General features: G+C 39.9%; 1 protein-coding gene across 1 annotated transcript in view; it reads right to left on the bottom strand.

The window, feature by feature from the left end:
- Nucleotides 1-243: 243 nt before the first annotated feature.
- The window catches only part of IMPG2 (interphotoreceptor matrix proteoglycan 2), a 54,442-nt gene continuing 36,324 nt past the window's right edge, over nt 244-18,361 (bottom strand). The window contains exons 11-21 of the mRNA XM_054517848.1: nt 17,867-17,884; nt 15,700-15,944; nt 14,984-15,066; nt 11,115-11,427; nt 8,993-10,650; nt 7,945-8,164; nt 6,526-6,736; nt 4,680-4,868; nt 4,294-4,492; nt 3,304-3,383; nt 244-2,431 (exon numbers count right to left, since the gene is read on the bottom strand). Coding sequence (XP_054373823.1) covers nt 2,419-2,431; nt 3,304-3,383; nt 4,294-4,492; nt 4,680-4,868; nt 6,526-6,736; nt 7,945-8,164; nt 8,993-10,650; nt 11,115-11,427; nt 14,984-15,066; nt 15,700-15,944; nt 17,867-17,884 — 3,229 coding nt within the window. The 3' untranslated portion in view covers nt 244-2,418. The remainder of the gene's footprint in view (nt 2,432-3,303; nt 3,384-4,293; nt 4,493-4,679; nt 4,869-6,525; nt 6,737-7,944; nt 8,165-8,992; nt 10,651-11,114; nt 11,428-14,983; nt 15,067-15,699; nt 15,945-17,866; nt 17,885-18,361) is intronic.

Genomic DNA, 18,361 nt, shown 5'->3' with positions numbered 1-18,361 from the left:
TCTTGGTTACTTGATTAGGGACGAAACACCTTCAAAAGACCCAGGTATGTGCTTTCCAGCATGAATTTTCAGTCTATAACCTTACAAATGTTAATGAACTATATTTGGCACATTTGTTAGCAAAGGAGTTTAACAGCTTAGCCAACTCTGTTAAAACAAAACAATTTTCGGATCTTACATGCACACAAATGCTCATGGCTAAGACACCTTCTCCATGTCAAACTCATAGTCTCTACATGAATGTTATAGAAAAGATATTTTGGAAATAATTTTTTATTGTAGTGAAAACATACCATCATGTTCATATGTATACACACACACAAAGAAAATATCACTGTATATTCACTGAAACACCTCACACTCAGTGTAACCAAGCCTCATATCAGCTTGTGCTCAGAAAAACACCTTGAAAACCTCCGTGATCCCAGCTGCCATCCCCTGCTGCACCCAGCAGGAGCAGCACCAAATCTCCCAGGGCTGGAAGCTGAGCTGCACAGAAACAAGTCCCAGGCTGCTGCCCACCCTGAGCCCAGGAATCCTTGCTCGGATCACAGGCCCTGGAGTTATGGGATGGCTCAGCCATCGTGCTGCAGGGCCACAAGGAGTGGGCTGTGCCTCAGACTCTGACAGCCCCAGGCCTGCCAGCAGAACTCTGCCTCATAACATCTGCTCACAGTGTTCAGCAGCACCATAATATTTCCTGCTGTCTGGCATTATTTGGCTTTCAGTGGTTTATATAAGCATTTCTTTGACAGATGTGTGGCTCTAATACCCATCCCCTGCCACTCAAGGCAAGAAGGTACTACACAAGTGATCCAGTGAGGTTCTCCAGGACACGCAGAAAAATTGCATTGAAATATTCTGTTGTTTAGCTAAGCTGCCTAAAGAAAACCAAGTAATTCTCACTGTCACTTAACTCTAGAAAGTATCAGGTGGCTGTTGGCACATGGGGGCCGAGAACTACAGATGTTATAGAAATAAATCACTTGGCCTTTTTTGCTAGCACAAGCTAATGTGGTTGTAATTGATGGCCTAACCCTGACAGCTGTGTTAATGACTTTAACAGACCTTGGGGGACTGAACAGAGTCCCAACACAGCTTAACATATAGTCAGAACTCTCTTCATAACTGAAGATAAAATTCCATTTCTTGATTTGGAAGTCCCCCTCTCAATTCAGCTATTTCAAAATGCTTTAGGCTTCTTCCGTTTAAGGGATTCTATGCTGATTCCCAATAAACTAAGAATAATTTCAGTTTTTCCCTTCCCCACAGGAAAGTGCTGACATCTACCAAATGTGCATGGACTTAAGTACCTGATTTTGAAAGGGAGCTCATGGCAGGCTACTGCCCAGTTCAGTAATTTCAAATATTAGTTGGGCTGAATTCAACACTGAGTGAACACTAAATATAATATAGATATAAAAGAATGGGCACAAATGCCAGCATAGTATTTAATTATTAAAACTAGTCATCTTTCTATTTCAACAACTAAATCCATTATGAAAACAAGCTGGGAAGGAAACACACAACAGATAAATAATGCAGTTAACTTACAAAATATGAAACAAAATGTCTACATTAAAAAAAAAAAAAAGTAAAAATCAGTGTTAGCCACTTAAGCTTCACAGAACATTTGTACAATAGAAGCCCCTCTTGTGCCCCAGCTTGTGTGTCTGCCAGAACGAGCTGGAGAATCACCCATCCTGGCTTTAAAGACACTGCAGTGTGCTGCAGAAGCACTGTCCTGCCTGGCCAAGGCTCCCTGGGTCCCAGGGAGAGCCCTCAGGGGGCTGCAGGCTCAGTGCTATCCTCTGCTTTGCTAATGCCAGGTAGCAAAATGTACATCAGGCATCTGTACAGAAGAAAAGCTTTTCCAACGAGGTTTTGTTCGTGCCTGCTTTAAAATTTTGTGAATGCTTTAAAATCATGCTAACATAACTCTAGTACAATAGTTCTCCCCTACAACTCATTCCTTTGCAAATCAAATATTTCCTTCTGCTAGTGTTTTATATCCATAGAATTTCCACTGGAAGCACCAGTGAGGGGATAAAATGCCAGGCAGAGATTTCCAATATGCATTTTATTTTGGTTGTGCATGTATCTTGTCTTATCCAGGAGATTTCGTTTTGCCTTTGTATACAAAATCTTTCAATGTCCATTTTGAAGTTAAAGAAAAAGGAATTTTTGTAACCTCTGCCACTTCTGATTACCTCTTATAAGTGTCAGTTTACACGGAAAAGCAAGAAGAAATTGAGACAGACAGACATCTGTACATTTTAGCCATTCATGTAGAAAACATCTGTATCCATCCATGCAATGTTAAGACTGTAAGTAACTTTGCAGTTACATCTGAGCCCGTTGCTGGGGCAGCAAGGTAGCATTTATCTCCCACGTGTATTCTATCAATTTCTTTTTTTCTTAAAGCAGCTTCCTAAAATGAAAAACAGAAAAGCAGTGGTTAAGTTCATCTCTTTCAAACATTGGATTCAAGACTTATACAAGGCAGCCCTTACTGCTTTCCAGCTGTGGAAAATCTACATGCTGATCCTTTTCAAGATGAAAAAATTAACCACTGACATGGAAAAATGGGAACTGCTGTTCCTTTCAATTAAAAAAAATATTGCTGAAGATCTGGGAACATGAGATTTGGCTACTGTATATATTTTTAATAGGAAGCCAAGGAACTGTACTCCAGTATTGTTCAAAGTGACCCAGCAAGCTGTGGTTTGCTGCTTCCTACAGCAGGAATACAGTTCATGCTAACAATTCAGTCTTTGAGGACCTTCCTTGTGCTTAGCTTTCATCAAAGCACACAGCTCAGATTGGTTAATTGTTTGGAATTGTAAAGTTTCTGTTACAGCTGGTGCCCACCATACCAGACATGACTGTACCAATGATCTGTCTGGCGCTGGTCAGTTGACAAATCTTGAGAACTCAAGACAACCTAGCATCTTTATTTAGGCCTTTTAAAATTTCTGGTTTTAAACAAAGCACAGGGCAATGAGAATTACACCAGAAGAATTAATAAGATTCTGTCTGTGCTTTCACAGACCTGAATTGATATCAGAGCTCTGACACCCATTAACTCTGGGATTCCTCTTCACTGCCTTTTTTTTTTTACCCCCTGGGACTTCTGGGATTGTTAAATACTGTAAAAGGGTCGAACCTCTTCGAAAATAATGTTGAAATTTTAGTCTCTAGTGTCCTAGCATTTCTAGAACCTTAAAAAATAATACAGTAATGTAAAGGCCACAGGACAAAACATCAAAGGAGTTAGTTATCCAGAGAAGACATTTCACTCACATTTGATGCTGCCTGACAAACTCTGCAAACTGGCGGTCTTTAGCGTAGAGCTCTATAATTCGAATTCTGTCCTGAATTTCCTGTAACACAATAAAAAGAATTGTAAGTACATAACTGAAATCAGAATGCTACAGAAATAACTGATTTCTGGGTTTTGGGAAATAAAGCTCCTAGGTGTTGCTATTTCAAAGAGTGGAGCTTGAAATTGGGCACTCCAATGCTAAAATTCTTCTTTATTTTCTTTATTTTATTATAATTTTTCCAATTGAAAAAAAAAATAAGTGAAGCACTTATTTGACTTCAGTAGTACCTCACTTTCAAAACAAAACCAGGGTTTGGACAGAGTGTAGCATTTCAACAGGCTTTCACAAAACCATTTGTCTCTCAGAGATACTTTGCCTACCATTCAGCCTACCAGCTCTGTACTGGATTCACGCCTCTCACAGTTGCTTAAGGATCTGTGGTTAGTTCTGGGATGTAAATCCCTTCTCTTTAGCCTCCTAGAATAAACCTTGGATACTGTGTATACAGGAAGAAATGAGATGTGATCTAACTTGCAGGTTATAGAAAGACTTAAACTTTAAAAACAATCAGAAGACACCCAAAACAAAAGCATCCAGTGAAAAGGCCTGGATGTACCAATTTTTCACTGTGCAACTTCTCTTACATAAGAGAGTTTGCTTTAAAAGGTAAGTGTTGTGTCAAGTAATACATCAAACCTCCCCAGCTCCCATGAAGTTACCTAAGGGGTCAGCTCCTTTATTATGTGAAATTCATTACAGGTCAGAACAAAACCATAACTTTCTCTAAAAGCAAGCAGGGAAAGCAAGCTTTTCTGTCTTCTTTTAAGTAGTTGCAGCAGCTGCAAACTTTTTATCTGGAGCATAGACACTGGGGAAAGATCGGGCCCACCTCTGAGGTTAGAAGTGTGGAATAAGCTTACTGTTTCCATGATCTTTCCCATACTACTATGAAAACAAGGTCATTTACCTCCTTAGTAAGCTCACTGTTTTCATAAATGTGCCTGATCTCTTCACTGCTGTAGTCTGTGGATGTCTCTGCACTGGTGGAACTGTAGGACGTGAGCTGCGGATATCTCCGGTAATAATGGCTGTAGCCAGTCGTGTCACTTTCATACATGGGGTTGTATTTAACTGCATTCTCAATGGACGAGAGGCTGTCACCCTGCCTGGGGGAGCAATAAACACACTGTGAGCTTCTCTGCAGCCTGGCAGGGCAGCAGATAGACTAAGGAAGCCTGGCATTTGGAGGTGCCTGTACGTCCTGGTGCTTGCAAACTGTGTGATATAAGACTTAGGACAGAATTATCCTCATTGTAGCCGGTGTGTTTTAAAATATTAGATGGTGTCACCTACCCCTGGGAGTCCCCAGTATCACTCTTTGTGTACTGATCTCGAAGGGTCCTGGCCAAGAAGAAGATGACAGCAGACGCCACAAGAAGGAATCCTGCCACAGAAGCAATTGCAATACCCACAACCAGTGGCTCAGACACGTATTCCTCACAGTGCTCCCCTCTGTACCACCAGTTCTCTCCCACACGGCACCTGCCACAAAGAAACACAGGGAAATTACCCACCAGCAAAAGCTTTGGTTAATGTATTTAAGTGGCTGTTATGATGTGCCCTCAGTTAAATCACCCCAAATAAATGTCTTTGCATTGTCCAATCACTAATTTTCTTTCTTATTGTTATTATTATGGACATACTTTTTGGTAGATAATCATGTAACAGCTTGAGTTGAAAGAGACCTTTAATGGTCACCTAGTCCCCTGTAAGGAGGAGGGATGTCTTCAACTAGATCAGGTTGCTCAGAGTCCCATCCAATCCAGGGGCATCTACCATCTCTCTGGATAACCAGTTCCAGTGTTTCACCACCACCACTGTAAAAAATTTCTTCCTTACATGTAGTCTCAATCTACCTTCTTTTAGTTTAAAATCATTAAGCCTTGGCCTATCACAACAGAGCCTGCCAAAGGGTTTGTTTCAAGCCCCCTTTAAGTATGGGAAGGCCACAGAAAGGGTCTCCCAGGAGCCTTCTCTTCTCCAAGGATAAATACCCCAATAATGGAATTGAATGAAGGTAGGAAAAATAGCAAACGGGTAATTCTTTTGTGGGAGAAAACACCTGTGCTTAATGAAATTTACAGTACCCTGTGAGGTGTTAAAACTGGAAGGTGTTTAGACTGAGGAAAAACTGCCCTGATTGAGCCTGGTATGTGATACACCACTGCAAAGGTAGAACTGGAACAGGCTTGGTTTCAGATACTTATCTGCTTCTGATTAACACTATCACACAAATATTTAAATGTATGATGCATCTATGATAATATTCAATTTTAACGTTTTAAAACCATTTTTATTTCTTCTGTTAACAGTCTAAGATTGACTTTAGAGAAGTTTTTAAAGTTCTAGGTGAACTTTAAAAACAAAATCACATGAAGAAACATAAATAACTACTAGTAGTAATACTATTGTTTGTGGTCGTTTTCTTAATTTTTGTTGATAGGCACATTTTATTTTTGAAAAATAGACTATTACATTGTCTGAAAAGTAAAAAGTAAAGTGCTGTGTCAGGGGCATCACCAACTTGTCTTCATCTTGCACAAAGTCTTTTTGATTACTGCAAAATACAGCAATCCTGTATCTTTTTTTAAGCAAATATCTGGGGCCTGTTCCTTCATCCTTTTATGAACCCACATGATTTTTCTCAAATGTACAATGATTTACTTTTATGCTTTTTTCCAGACCAAAAGTGGTATATTTAATGTATTTATGCACTATCAATGTGATGTTCAGATATAAATTTCTGTTATGGAATTACCTCTCATAGGTGACATGACACTATCAAACACTTTGCTACTTGAGAAAACCTCTGGAGGTGAATTCTGTCCCCAAAGGCCAATAAAAGTGATTTGAACAACTGAGTGTGTTCCGTTACAACCTCTATCCCTTGTTAGTTTTATTTTCTGATGCTTCTGTTCTATTAATTTCTTACTGTCTCATTTATTATATATACATAGGAAAACTAGTGTTAGTACTGCGACTTGCACTGAGCAGCACAACATGAATGATAATCATAATCTACTCACTTGTTACACAGTATTGCACAGAATTTTGGACAAATCTTATGGAATGCTACAACAGAGGGGACAATGGGAGTTTTCATCCAGGAAGCACAACTTCCAGCAGCAGGGTGACCTACCTGCAGATGGCCCCTTGCCCAGGGCTTATGTCACACTTGCCATCGTTCAGGCAGAAGTTTGGCTGCAGGTCACAAATGCTGTTGCAGGGCAGCCCATCGATGCTGAGGTAGCCAGGGTTGCAGACACACTCAGCTTCCCCACTCCAGCGATTTACCAAGCATTCAGAGAACTCGTTGCAGGCCTGGAACTTGCAGGGATCTGCTTGCTCACCTGACAATACACAGAGCAAAAGCTGTTAATGAAAGGGGAGAGCCTTAACTGAGACAAGGTGCTGGCTGCCATCTTCTCTAATGGTCTCTTGATAATCCACAAAAATCCAGCGTGCACTTTTCGTGATTAACAAAAGGTTCTGCTGAGGTGAACAAGCACTAGCAAACATTCCTGTCTGCACATGCCAGTGGCATGGCTAAGACCACCCAAAAACAGTCAAAAAAGCAAGTATAAAGTAATCTTTTCCATACTGGAACAGACATTACCTCCTATTTTCTCTGTCTGCTGGAACTCTCCCTTACAAATGAGTAAACCACAGGTGATCTCCAGTGTTTCTTGCTATGGAACACCTAGGCAGCATATGGGGAAGGGCAGTGGGATTTCAGGCACTCACCATCTGCTGTAAGGGGATTTGCCCTTTTGTCTGCAAGGAGCATGAGCTTGTAGCATTCAAGACATCTCACTTGTATCAGGCTTAAGAGGCTGGTATACAGTTAAGCAATCGATATCAGAACATTTGCCATGCTAATTAGACCATCATTATAAGAGACCTATCTGGGAAGAACAGCTACCATATGCCAACAGGTCAGCACTCTTATTTTTCTCTAACCTCAAAACAGGAGATATTTCTGGGTTGCTTATGTGGTAAAGCACTGGCTTGGACAGGGGAAAAAACCAAAATTACCTTCTCCCTGTATCAGAGAAGTGAAGCAAGAGGGCCTGTGACTTTTTAGTGCAACTAAGACCTTACCCCAAGCATGAGGCAGCAACTGTTACCTGTGCAGATGCCCACCTGGCAGGTAAACTGGCTGCCACCTGTGGGAATAACCATGTGGAGTAAGTTCAAACCACACATGCAAGTAAGCACAAGAGAGATGGGCACCACTGTTCTCCCTGAGCAGTTCTCCTCCTCCACTCCCCAGGGTTAAATACAGGGGCATCATGCAGAGTATTCCATGAGTTATTTTTTCTCCATAAATCTATATGGACCCCATACAGCTTTCTGTCTGGGTCCCACTTTGACGTTCATTTCTTTAGTCCCAGAGCAGATTTTCATTTGTTTGTTTTTACTCTATGAAAGACTGTCTTTCTAAAGCCCAGCCTGTGAAGAGCAGTGGGCAGCCTCTGAGCTGCTGGGATCCTTAGCACTTAAACCAGAAATTTTTCTGGATCCCTTGCTTTAAGCTGCATTTTCCTGCTGTCCTTACCCGATTCAACATCCAGGGAGTATTTATCGATGGCCAGGTTCATGGTGTGATATGCAGTGTTGCAGAAATCTTCCAGGATCATGTACACAGCATTGGTGACATTCCGAGGCACAGGTTTGGCAAATTTCATTCGACTGTTCACCACAATGCTGCCATTTCTGAAGTTCAGGATTTCCAGATTCTGGAATCCTGTCAGATTTGACTGAAGGTAGGGCACCAGCTGCAACACAGAGGATATGACAGAAAAGCTGAATATTTGAGTCTCTCTCTACTTGAGCCAGTTGTACTGTTACTGCAGCAGACAATTAGAGTCTGAATGATGTTATCCAAATCCTACATCAAGGGCATTAATCTTTACCCAGCTGAAGTCTGTGCTGGCAGCCTGCCAGGAGCCTGAGTACTTCAGGCAATTCTTAAGAGTATAGCAATTTGCACACTTCTCAGGACATATGTGTTCTCCCTTGATCTAAGTACCTGGAATACTTGCCATTTCACAGGGGTTTTCCTTCAAGCATGTCCCCCTTCCCTCTCTCTGCTTTTCTTCCTTCATCTCCCACAAGAGAATGTTTGTTTCACTCAGAAGAGGGGAATTCCCCCATTAAAATTTGGCAGTTATTGCTGTGTTACTCCTGTGAGGCTTTCCAAGTCATCAGTCAGGTTAGGAACTGCTTAATTCTCTGAGCTACCTCTTACTTAGGACAGGTTGAATGTGTTTCAGAAAAGTTACCTGCTCACAGTCCAGTTTTCTTGCATGTTCCTCCCTATACACTAAATACAGAGCACTCTGGAAGCAAGTAGGAGGAGTGTAGTAGTGACTTCAGCTGCACTGCTGTATTCATTGACACCAACAGAGAGAGACTATTATCTGAATAAGAGATGAACAGCATCCCATCATCCATTTCCAGAAGGAACTTTCCCCACAGAGGGACACAAGTCCTATATGTAAACACCAGTTTTGAGTTGCTCTGTGTGAGGGATGACTAAATATAATTTACCAACAGTTTTTGTCTATCTGGTAATGGACATTTATCACAGAAGTGACTCTTACCAGCTCCAGGAATCGCTGCTCCAAGGCTTTGTATTCAGGGGAGTTTTTATTAAATAGGTCCTCTGAAAACATCATGTTGGTGACCCGAAGGCTGAAGAACACAACAAGGGCTCGGGATGGGACGGTGCTGCTGTAGTGAGTTTCATGCGTGGCCCAAGCCACACTGGCCATCTCTGTGGACTGGACACGAGTGGTTAGCTCAATGTGACTTTCAGTCATTGTCCTTCCCTCCTCAGTCTGCTCAGGAGAAAATTGGGCAGTGCTAACATGACCCAGGTCTACTGAAACATCCAGGACTCTTGTTGTTTCATCTCCCAGCTTTGTTGAGGTAGCCACAGACAATGATGGCGTGGATCCCACAGGAGGGAGGTGGGATGGAAGCTCAACGGTGCTTGTTGTTATACTCACTGTTTGATAATCCATAACAGTGCTGAAGCTCATGGAAATATGTGTGCCATGGTCTATATCATCCTGTCCAGCAAAGCCCTCTAGGGCAGGGGTGTGATCTACTGCAGAAGGAGCTGCAGCTGAACCTTGAGTAACCATTGCTGGCATTGCTGGTTGCACTGTCTGGTCTAAGGAGGTTTCTCGTGCCCTGTCAGTAGGCCAAACATCAGCTGGTTCCTTCACTGCTGATCCATGGGTGTCTTGGTCTGCCAGTGATGAATCTAGGGCTTGCTGCTCTTCTGTGGAAGCATCAAGTTTTACCACAGAAGGATCTGCAGTCAGAAGGGTTTCTGAAGAGATTGTGTCCAAGTGTCCTATTGTAGCAGCTTCCATTACATCCAGCTGCTTCACTGTGAATAGTTCTTCTACCACTGCCCTGTCTTCACTTTGGTGTTCAACTCCTTCAGGGATTATGTTCTGGCCTACACTGGACTCCTCGGGCTGCTCAATACTGACAGTCCCTATAGATGTATGGACACTATCTTCCACAGACAGATCTATATGTGGTGGTGAGACAGGGGCCTCTCCAGTTGGCATGACAAAAGAGGAATCATACATGCCCAGAGTTTCTGTCTGTGTAGATGGTCCCACAGACGATGGCTCTTCTGTCTGTAACAGAGGTACTTGCAGAGTTGTAGTCTCTGGAAAGACAAATATTTCAGACTCATCAAGGAAATCTTTTATATTGACTATCCCTTCATTCTCATCTTTGGAAAGATCATAATCTAATTTATTACCAGAGTTAAGAATATAGTCTAAAATCATGCCTTCAGGAATATCCTCAGTTTTGATTAATAAAGACTCATTGTCATCTTCAAGCCAGCTATCAGGACCAGGGTAGAAAACTGGTTCCAGAGTTGCTTCTTCCCAAGGCCAGATACTTGATTCCATTTCTTTTCCTGAACCATCAAAAGCTGAACCAGACCCATCATCATATATAACTCTATCTCCAAGAAATATATCAGTTTCGTCTTCCATAGGGGGCACTTCTAAGGGAAAAGGAATTTCTTCCACAGAGTCTGCACTGTCACTGCCCTCAGGACTACCTTGGATTACTTCTTCCTTCTCTTTAATATCAGTCTCTACAACTGATGAAGAGGCCACTGTTGGTGCAGAAAGCAGAGGGACTCCATAGTCATCGGTAGATGGAGATTCTTCAGGCACAAGGTGAGAAGGACTTAAAGGCAAAAGATCTTCAGATAGTCCAGTATCTTCAAACATTAAAATTAAAAACAAATTGACAATTAGATGTTGTTTGTGATAAAAAGTGTCAAGTTTCACTAATTTTATTGTCCATAGACCTGTGTTCCACATTTTCCATAATATATCCCGGCCTTTGTATGCCAAAGTCATAAGGACCCCTGTTAACCTCTTCCACTTTCCATTCAGATATTCTATGGGCCAAGTCAAGACAGAAAATTACTTCTATGCTATTTAACAAGTGCCATGTATGTACCATTTCCAGAAGAGAGAAACAGGTATTATTAGCTATTACAAGCATTTTACCTTGGTAAATAGCTCTTGGATACATGCACACACAAAAGGTAAAAACTGGCAGAGAAAGATACTCAATTTTCAGACCTTTCTGAAAACTCATTTCAGTGAACTATAATTTGGGGAGTATCAGGAAATACTTGCATCCAAATTTAAGCTTCAGTCAATAGCATTAACTTACCATCTAAAGAACTGGGGGCTGAAAGCCATTCCAGAGAGTCCATAGAATCATGCTCTAACGCTGGTACAGTGACTAAATGACTAGTCTCTAAATTCTGCCCATCAGGCAAAGAAGTGACATCAGCCTCTGAGGAAAGTGGAGCTTCAGGTGCCAAACCAGCCTCATGGTCAATGTTCTCTGGTCTTGGCTGGATTTCATTGTCACTGGCCTGCTCACTGTCTGAGCTGGAATCTGGTTTGATGTGATCAAAGGGCAAGGCGTTGCTGACAGTTGACTCATCTGCAGAAGGACGTTCAGCTAAAAAGGTGCTGTCCTGGAACACAAAGCCACTGTTAATATTTCCACTATTACAGGGGAAACACTGACTGTCTGCACTGGGCTGGATACACAGAAGGGGTTAACAGCAGGCAGGGGCCAAGTGAACTCAGACTACTGCCTCTGAGGGAGCAATGCACAGCAGCAGGATGAGGGGCAAATACAGACCCCTGCTAATCTTGTGCAATAGACATGTAAGATGCACATCCATCTGACAAATGGCATGTCCAGTCATGTCCACCAAAGAGGGAAAGGAGCCATTCTGATTGCTTGGAGTGCAGAACCCCTTAGGGTATTAAGAGATTTACCATCTATGTCCAACCCCATCTCTTTTCCTGTGCTGAAAAAAATCAATCTGTCCATCTTCAACTAAATCAAAGATAAATGTTTTCTGCCTTCCTAAAGCATGATGAGGTTCTAACAGCTGTTATTCATCAGCCACACACAGTAATTCTAATATTTCAGTTACTATGATACATGAAACAGTGTAGAAAGTGAACTTCAATGGATGCATGCCCAGTTATCATTTATTGATATCTTTTAGTTTGTGGGTATGAGAACCCAGGAGAATAACAGAGACCAGAACGTAATGAAGAGCATTTAGAACCTGGAATAATAAAGTTTCAAAGCCAAGATACCTGCCCAGAAAAAAAAAAAAAATCTATCAGCAATAATGATGAAGAACAAAGTGCATGCAGAATGAATTTGTGAATTATTTGAAATGTGAAAAAAAAATTGTTATAACATCTCCAATTTCCACAACGTTTACTTACTATTCCATGTCCCAATCATTAGTTGGTTTACAGTTAAAGTAGTTAGCATATTTCATCTTTGACTATTAATCTCCTACTATGGTGTCTGATGAGGTAATTATATTAGAAAAAGGCAATAAAGATAATAAGTTATTTGGTCAAGGCTACGAAAGCAAGCTGATAGCCTAAAACTCAGGAATTAGTGTTCTACATGGATACCTGCCCCCATATAAATGCTGTGCAGCAGTGGGATATGGACCAAAAACCCTGTAGGGTATGAAACACTGCCAAGCAATTTCAAGAAGCAGCAATTTGCTAAGGGCTAACAAACTGCCAATGGTGCCAAGTAAAGTTAAGTAAAGTTACAGTGGACACAGGTTTCTGTAATTTTAGTTCAAAACCACTGTAAGAATTTCTGTAGCTCACCATTCCTGTCAAATATCTTTCTGTTGCTTGATCAGCAGAAATAACAGGAAGAAGCCAAATACTTTTCAATTTGAAATTTTACTCCAGGCTGAAATAAGGGTGAATTAAATTTTCAGCTTAATTCAAACTGCATTTGAATGCTTTGGAAACAGACCAGTAAAAGTACTTCTTTTTCTTAAATTACTTGTTTGCATGTAATGATCATATTTAAAAATGCCAGTTGTTATGCCACCACAGTCTCATCAAATTTTTTTAATTATATGGTGACAATCAGTTGAAAAGTATATATACCATAGAGACATGTGCTCCAGCAATTTTATTTTTGGCAAGACTAGCCACTATAAATAAAGCTGTAAAAAGAGTTACTGTACAAAATTAGAAATAAATTACACATATAAATTCCAGAAACAATGAATTAGGACTACCAGCAATTTCTCCTCAATACATTTATTTAATGTAAGCATTTAGTTGCCAGGGATTGCACCTCATCATTTATTTGAATGTGGATAAATGCTCCTATGGCAACTAACATTATTCAAAGATTCTTGTTGCAGGACAATATATTATACTAACAATAATATCATATTGGCTACTTCTGGTTTTCACCAATGTAAAAGGCTTACAAATATGATAGATGGCTGTAAACACAGAACCCTTCTCCCCGATTTTTCATTTTCTGCTGCCAGAAAGGCATTGTCCTTTCCTCAAGCCAGAGTGTTCTACCTTTTACAACTCAACATAAACAAGAAAATACAGATTTCAAAAATCAGACCTGATTTTTGCTTTACTTTTAAAGAGAGCTGCAAAACTCAAAAGAATTAGTTGTACCATCTTGTAGCAATTGGATGGTGAAATCATGACAATCCCATGTAATGTCATGATATTGGTAAGTTAATATAAATCCAGCTTATTCTCAAATCCCCTGGGGAAAACTATAGCAAAGTTCTTTTCCATAGGTAACATTTCTACTTGAAAGCAGCTACTTGAACCATAAAGGTTTAACATCCGTAGAAATAATTGATTGATTGTGTAGTGTTTAAACATATTTAGGATTTTCTTATATTTATCTGAAGCTACTTTGCAAATTACCTGTGTATTGTAGGTTGTACACAGCTGGTTTGCGGATATACTTAATACCTTTTACATAATCAGAGTTTTTGACTGAAGCTACAGAAGCCTTTATTCACAGTCATGATTAGAGAACTATTACTTCCACAATTTTTTGTCATAATAACATTTCCAAAAACTGGTAATTATTTGTCATACTAAAATAAACATCTACAACATTTTAGACTAGTTAGAGGTCTCCAATAAGATGTCTCCAGTAAAGAGAAAGCCCTTTTCTGAAAGCCAGCTTAAAGTATTTTTTATCTACACCATGTTTAATCCATTATGGCAAATCCACATGAGTTTTCATTTTAGACATCAGTGAGTAGTTTTTAAGACTCAGCAAAAACTGTCATGAAATTAAGGACATTATACCTACATCCATTCTAACAATATTTGCATTCTGTGAAAATAAATTTTGCTTACATAAACATTTCAGAAGCTGGCTAAAATTAAATGTGTCTGTGTTCATAACATGATGGACTGAGTAAGAACCTTCCATCCAGCACAAGTGGGTCTGGATTTTAGGGCGTGATCTGAGGTCATTTTTTGTTGAAAGCACATCTGTGTTACAGAACAGAGTGGAGAGCAGAAACCAACTGCCCAGACAATGATTCAGCACTCAGAAGATCTCTCTGTTGGCAGAACTGACTGACTTGATCTCAGCATTGCTGGCACCTAACTCAGTGTCTTTGCTAAAGTCCCTTTGCACAGACATGGTCAGGGACACCAAGTCTGTCCAATATGGAACTCTAGTCTGTGCCTTGGATTATTCCAGAGGGAGTCAGAGGAGACAATTACAAGAGACAAAAAAAAAAAAACCAACAGAACTAGTGTCAGTGTCATTTTCCTCTCCTGATATTAGGAAGATGGACATAATTTAAAAACCAAATTGAGAACTTTGAAATAAATACAGTGACAAAAGGAGCTTATGAAACTTAGCATTTTATCTCTTCTAGCAGCCAGCTGTAGGATTTACATCTATTTCTTTTTTCCAAAGAAAGGCAGTATCATGGAAGGAAGAATCACCTCTTTAGAGATGTTTATAATCAAAATAAGATGATCACAGCAAACTATTGGGCAGCAGACACTAGAATTATCACATGAGAGGTTTCACCAGTTTTTACTCCAATATAAGGTGTGCCTTCATTAGTACTTACTCTGCAGGAACAACAGGATAGAGAAGCTCTGAGTGTTGGCTACAATTCTACCTTGCTGAACTAAGTTGTTCAGATATGTCCAAAGGCCACTGCTCAGAACCATACTCACATCAAACTCCGGGCGCTCCAGCACGACTGGGTGCTCAGTAATCCAGGATGAGTCCTCTGATGTGGGGTGCAGTATTTCCTTCACTGTGGAAATAGAAACACTTGGGATCTAAAGGCTGCAGTCACAGTGTGAGGAAGTTGTTTTGGAAGACCGACTAAAAATCCTCTCTGGTTTCAGATTTGTAAGTAAAATCTTGTCTAAAATTTTGCCAGAGAGATTTTGTTTCTGGAAATGCCTCCAAATCACTGACAGGAAGTGAAGGGGAAAGATAAGAACAAAGGGGTGTCAGCACTCTTTCAACACCTCTAGCAGGATCACAGAATTTTCAACAATAATCTGGGTATTCCCTTTGTGCTGCCTAAGGCCAACACAGAGCTACTAAATTGAAGGTCACCGTGATGCAATGTGCACCATGTGAACCACATTTCTCCCTTCTATTCCTATTAATTTTTGAAAGTATTACTGAAACTGCACACCACAAACCTCAGTTTAAAAATAAAAATTAAAATAAAATAGGGGGCTAGGCTAATGGATCAAGAATAGGATGCTACTGCTAATGACTTGACCTGGTTAAGATCAGAGCAAAACAGGCTATAATACAGTTCATTTTGTTCTGTTTAATTTTTCAGAGGACAGCTGAATAATTCACTCATCTGACATTTATTTTATAAGAAGTCACATGTGTGGCACACCAGTGCATCACAATTAATACCCACCATTAGTAAGCTGAAGAGAGTTTGGGTCTAAAGAGATGGAAGCATTTTCAAGCAGAGCATTTTTCTGGAGGATCTCAGCAATATAATCTCGGAAATCACTGATGGTGTACACAACTGTTGGATTATCCTCTATGCCCATGAAGGAGTTGTCCTCCACCTTGTTTGAATGAAGGTTAATCAAGTCCCAGGTGGCATTGCTGATGGCTTTTCCATCAAATGTGACAGCATAGTGAACTTCCACCCCACTTCAGTTGTACAAAGAGAAAGAATACAGATGAGAAATTCAAGGTTTTCCTAAGCAAACAATCACTATATATTTTTCACAAGGGCCCATGTCAATACCCTTCTTAATATAAAAATACACAGCTTTAAAGGATGAATAAAAATGACTTGATTCTTTTCACAAAATTCTCAAGGGAAATGCTACCCAAAACTGACATCTGGTCTGGTCCCACTCCCACATTTCTACTAGTGAATGGCAGACAGACCACAAGCAGACTAAAGCACTGACTTTCTGCAAGCATTATTAGTGGGTCCATCAGCATGCAGTGGTGAGAGTAGTGATTTTAAGATCATACCAGTAATAGGAAAGGCTCTGAGGTATGAAAATATACACAAAAACATATTGCAATCTACAGTAGCAAGTGAGACCCCTAATCTCTGTCACTGTGCAATGTTAACCTGCTTGAAAGAATGTTTTTAATGGCAATAAAATAGTATTTAATTCATCAAATTGGGAAAATTTATCTAGACTCATTTGATCATGTATTCTATAATTCAGTTTTGTATCTGTGTACATTTTAGGGGTTTTTTTAATATTAACTCTCCTCCATTTTCCTCCTCTCTCTCCATTTTCTTAATTTTCATTTCCTTAATACATCTGGATGTCCTTTTCCACACAACAGATTAGGCTGCAATCAGATTTACCATACACTGGGCATAAGCACAAGGGAACTTTACAAGATACAGCACATTTTGGCTGTAGTCAGAACACAGCAAGAAAAATTAAGTAACCTCTGAAGCATTAGAAACATGTGCTCTGAATGCAGGTTCTCCTGATTCCACAGAGCTGGATTGGATCTCTAAAACAATGTCTCTGTTCAGAGAAGTCTTTAAAACCCCAGTTCCAGATACAACAGAGAAAATTCACAAACACACTGACTAAACCCAGGAGCCTGGGGTTTTGCTGCTGGCTCTATCATTGACATGAGCCCACCATAGGCGCACCATGGGCACTGACTGTCAGCAGAGGAGATTAAAAAGGACAACAGTAGTGAAAAGGCACAGGAAAGATGGAACAGAGTGTGCTCCTCAAACATAACATTTAGGTTTAATACAACTGTGCTGCCATTCATAATGCCTAGTAAATAACTAAACACCATCCTCATTCTGGAAAGGGTTGACCATCTGGTGCCTGGAACATAGCCCTTGTGAACAGTTGCATATAGTTTGTAAAGAGATTTGTGTTTCTAACCTTTTTTGAAAAGTTAGAATGCTCATTCTCTTTTAACTTGTTCATGGAAACTGGCTATGCTGAGACACACAGAGAACAAATTAATACATTTAGTAAATTAAGGCTGCAGTTCTTTTTCTGTCTTGTGACTTTCTTAACATACTAAAGAAGGAAAATTCTGGATTCCTCACTTGCATATGTCTGATGTAAAACAAGTCCAGACTAATCCCATGTTCTGCTAAAGAATATTTATTAAAGTTCTGCTAAGATCTGCAGCACCTCTGGCCTTGAAGCTAAGCCAACTGCCTTTGCTGGAGAACTGTGGGGTTCTTATCTACTTCAATTTCAGTAATAATAATAATAATCCCATATCTATTCAAGACTTTGCTGCAAAGTATGAAGACTTTGAGTCATTGTTCAGCAATTTTGTTTTCTTCATAAAAGAGATTCTTATACACGAGTTACCCCCGTAGCTGACTTGTGTTTAGAATGACTTTTCCTGAGGAATTTTTTTTTTCTCATTATGACTTAAATAAGCAAATTAGGTTTATCCTTAATTGAAACAGATCAGTTACTTGCAGTTTCAGGTAGAACCTTCTCTCACAATATTTATGTTAAATAACTAAAATACAAATTCCAAAAAACAATGCCCTCCAGCTAAATATGTTTTTCCCATCTGTATTATGACAATATCTATGAAAAAGTTGTCTTTACCTGTCTTCCTCAGAAGGGCTGATTATAAAAACAAAAACAGAACAGCAGAACTCGTTAAATTAATGTCATAACTTCCTTTAAGTATTAAAAATTTAACACATTTGCTTTGGTATTCTACAGAGCATAACCATTTGAAAACACATACAGGAAAATCCTTTTTAGTTGCATAGTTACTCATAGTTATTCAGTTACATAACAAATTGTTCTGCTTTTAGTGAACTGAGATATTTTCTATTGATCCCAAGGAATCAGCAGAGCAGAGCCATCTCAGATTATTGTAAATAATGCAGGTAAATTGCTGTCAGTATCAAGAAGATCAAGTTCACTTATTCTACCTAAAGGTTTAAATTACAACCAATGGGTTTTTGTCATGCACAGCAGAGAGCAGACTTTGCCAGAAATATCAGCCTTTTATTTGTCTTCTCAAATGAATCTAGTGCTTGCAAACCTACTGGACTGCAAATACCAAGATGGAAGGTTTTGCTACCTTCCAGG

Source organism: Molothrus ater, chromosome 2, assembly GCF_012460135.2.
Source record: "Molothrus ater isolate BHLD 08-10-18 breed brown headed cowbird chromosome 2, BPBGC_Mater_1.1, whole genome shotgun sequence".
Classification (NCBI taxonomy): domain Eukaryota; kingdom Metazoa; phylum Chordata; class Aves; order Passeriformes; family Icteridae; genus Molothrus; species Molothrus ater.
Note: the sequence above shows the minus strand (reverse complement) of the source record. Positions and strands in the feature narration are given on the sequence as shown.